The sequence below is a fragment of the Toxorhynchites rutilus genome, chromosome 2 (assembly GCF_029784135.1).
Source record: "Toxorhynchites rutilus septentrionalis strain SRP chromosome 2, ASM2978413v1, whole genome shotgun sequence".
Classification (NCBI taxonomy): domain Eukaryota; kingdom Metazoa; phylum Arthropoda; class Insecta; order Diptera; family Culicidae; genus Toxorhynchites; species Toxorhynchites rutilus.
This window is the reverse complement of record NC_073745.1, coordinates 93741212-93744177: the sequence shown is the minus strand read 5'-3', so window position 1 is coordinate 93744177 and position 2966 is coordinate 93741212. Positions and strand designations below refer to the sequence as shown.

Below are 2966 nucleotides of genomic sequence, written 5' to 3'. Positions count from 1 at the left end.
GGGCAACTAAACAGAAAAAAAACGATACCTGGCCTAGTGTATTCATTTAAACGATTACAATATACCGCAAACTTTGAAAAATCTACCCGACCGTAGGTAATAATTAGAGATAGTATTCCATATAAAAACCATGCACTATGGTTAGATTCATCAGACAGTTCCTGAATATCCAACAGATTCAATCAACAGTTATCAGAGACTTGCGTTATAAAACCGTTGTACCGAACCGAACAAAACAATCAATTCGAAATGGTTGGCTCACGAGTATACGTTGGTGGTTTACCCCGTGATACACGGGAACGTGATTTAGAACGGTTCTTCAAAGGCTACGGAAGGTTATGTGACATTATGATTAAAAACGGCTATGCTTTCGTGGAATTCGAGGACCATCGAGATGCGGACGATGCCGTCTATGAATTGGACGGTAAAGATTTATTGGGCGAAAGGGTGTCCGTTGAGCAAGCTAGAGGGAAACCCCGTGGAGGTGACGTACGACGGGGTGGACGCTCTGAAAAGGTCCGAGGTGGATTTCGGTACGGGCCTCCGAGAAGGTCCAAGTATCGTGTGATTGTGAAGAATGTCTCATCAAGTGTAAGCTGGCAGGATTTGAAAGACTACCTTCGTAAAGCGGGGGAAGTCATCTATGCCGATACTCATCGGCCAAGGAGGAATGAAGGAATAGTCGAGTTTGAAACGAGGAGAGATATGGAGAAGGCGATCGATAAAATGGATGACACCGAATTAAATGGCCGTCGTATTCGATTGATAGAGGACGATGGAGGTCGCAACAAGTGTGGACGATCGCGTTCATTGGACAGTCGTTCCCGATCACGATCCCGTCGTCGTTCTCGATCACGATCTGACAGCTCTTATCGCACTCGCTCAGAATCAAGAAGCAGATCAGTGTCGCCGAAAAAACCACGCTACGAACGACAGAAACGTTATCGTGACGAGTCTCGTTCGCGATCCCGATCGCTCAATGGCGATGCGAAGAAATATTGTTCTCGGTCTCGTTCAAAATCGGAACGTCGGTCTCGTTCACGGTCCAACTCAAAGGATAACGAATCACGCTCTCGTTCACGTTCGTCAGTGCATCTCAAGGAATCTAAGAATGGAACACTACGGCATCATTCACGATCACGCTCAAGCAATCCTGACACAATATCTAGCTCACGTGATCAAAAACAAAGCAAGGATACGGCCCGCTCTCGTTCACGTTCCAAATCGGAACGTCGTTCAAACAGTCGATCAAAATCAAGAGACAACAAAGGACGTTCCCGTCCAAAGTCTTACTCAGGCTCCCGTTCGCGATCCGCCTCACGTTCCAACTCAGGCTCAAGAACTCGATCTGTATCTCGAGATGACAAGAACCGGTCTTGTTCACAAGGTACATACAACGTTTAGAGGAGAGGACATCACCATAAGCACTGATGATAGGAATAAATCAAGTTTAATTAGTTTAGTTATATATTTTCAATTACCTAAATACTTTAATTTTGGCAAATAAAAATTCAGCAAATGAAAAATGTAAAAAGTGCGTTTAGCAATTTCGAATTACAATTTCTCACTAGTTTTTTTTTCTGAAACACTTTCGTCACGACACTATCGTTCAATTGCATATAAATATTTTGTTGAATGTGATTGTATCACTCAAATCGACCTGTTTATTTTTTTTTAAAACAGGAATAAGTTGATACAAGAATATCAATTGCTGTGTTTTTACAATCTGATTATATGATGTTTGTGGCTCCCGTTGCCAAGTGGTTAGCCTCACGCATATCATACCGGGAGCTTCGGGCTACATTCCTTTGTTAGCCGAGGGATTGTTCGTCATAGAAAGTTCATCAGACATACACTAGACATGTGTATTTTGGTATAGAAATGCGTCGTCTGAGTATTGCCACCACAAATGAAGGATCGGACATATGATATTGGTCCCAATTATCATTTGAATCTGGAAACTGAGTGTTTTACGAGAGTGAAAACTTTTTTAAAAATAAAAAGTAATTTTTGAAAAGGGCGCTGGATTTTAAAGAATTGAGGTAATTAAAAAAACACTTGTGAAATCAGTAGATGAATCATTATCATTTTTCTACGAAAATTTGAAAAAATGGTAACCCACAATTGTATTAGAACTCAACAGTCTAGATAGTATAGCCAAGTGCAATGAAATATTGAAAAAAGAGAAGCCTGATCAACTTCGAATATATGAAGCAACAAATAATGAACAAATAAATAAATTACAAAAAGTTGCATTTACAATATTACAAAATGAAAAACTACCGGTATGCAACATGAATCTTTTTGATAAAAATTATAAAAATGGCCTAACTCTAGCGTTAGGACTAGAACTAACATTAAAAATTTGAAAAATATATTTCAAATTATGAATGATTATTTCAAACAGTCTTCATATACAATTGCAATTTCCAAAAGCGATACTATATTTAACTACATAAGTTTGAATGAGTTTAAACAAATTGGAAATAAAATTTTAAAATCTGTGTCAATAATAGTATTCGACCCACCAAAATTATTGTCAAATAAATCAGAAATACAGAAGCTATTAGAAGAGAACCATGGTTCACCTACAGGAGGACACATTGGTATATCAAGGTTATACAAAAAATTAAGAAACTCTTATGTCTTTCTTAACATGAAACACACAGTAAGCAAGTTTGTCAAATCCTGTGAATTGTGTAAATTAAACAAACATTTTTCATCAGTTAAAGAAAAACTGGTAAAAACCACAACTCCCATTAACACATTCGAAATAGTTTCAATAGATACCATAGGACCTTTTGCCTTAACGTCCAACGGTAATAGATACGCTGTTACGATACAGTGTGATCTAAGTAAATACACAATTTTAATTCCTATCCCAGACAAATCAGCAACTACAATATCAAAAGCAATAGTTTTTTTTTTTTTATCCAAAATATATATTTTATTAAGGCCCGACACGG

General features: G+C 37.9%; 1 protein-coding gene across 1 annotated transcript; it reads left to right on the top strand.

Annotated features, from left to right (window-relative positions):
- The first annotated feature begins 249 nt into the window (after window positions 1-249).
- On the top strand, window positions 250-1404 carry LOC129765948 (serine/arginine-rich splicing factor 5-like). The gene has a single exon (XM_055766404.1). The coding sequence runs from the start codon at window positions 250-252 to the stop codon at window positions 1402-1404; it is 1155 nt and encodes a 384-aa protein (XP_055622379.1).
- Window positions 1405-2966: the final 1562 nt, after the last annotated feature.

Excerpts from the sequence above, each read along its gene's own strand:
- LOC129765948 (XM_055766404.1), top strand. The coding sequence starts at position 250 with ATGGTTGGCTCACGAGTATACGTTGGTGGTTTACCCCGTGATACACGG.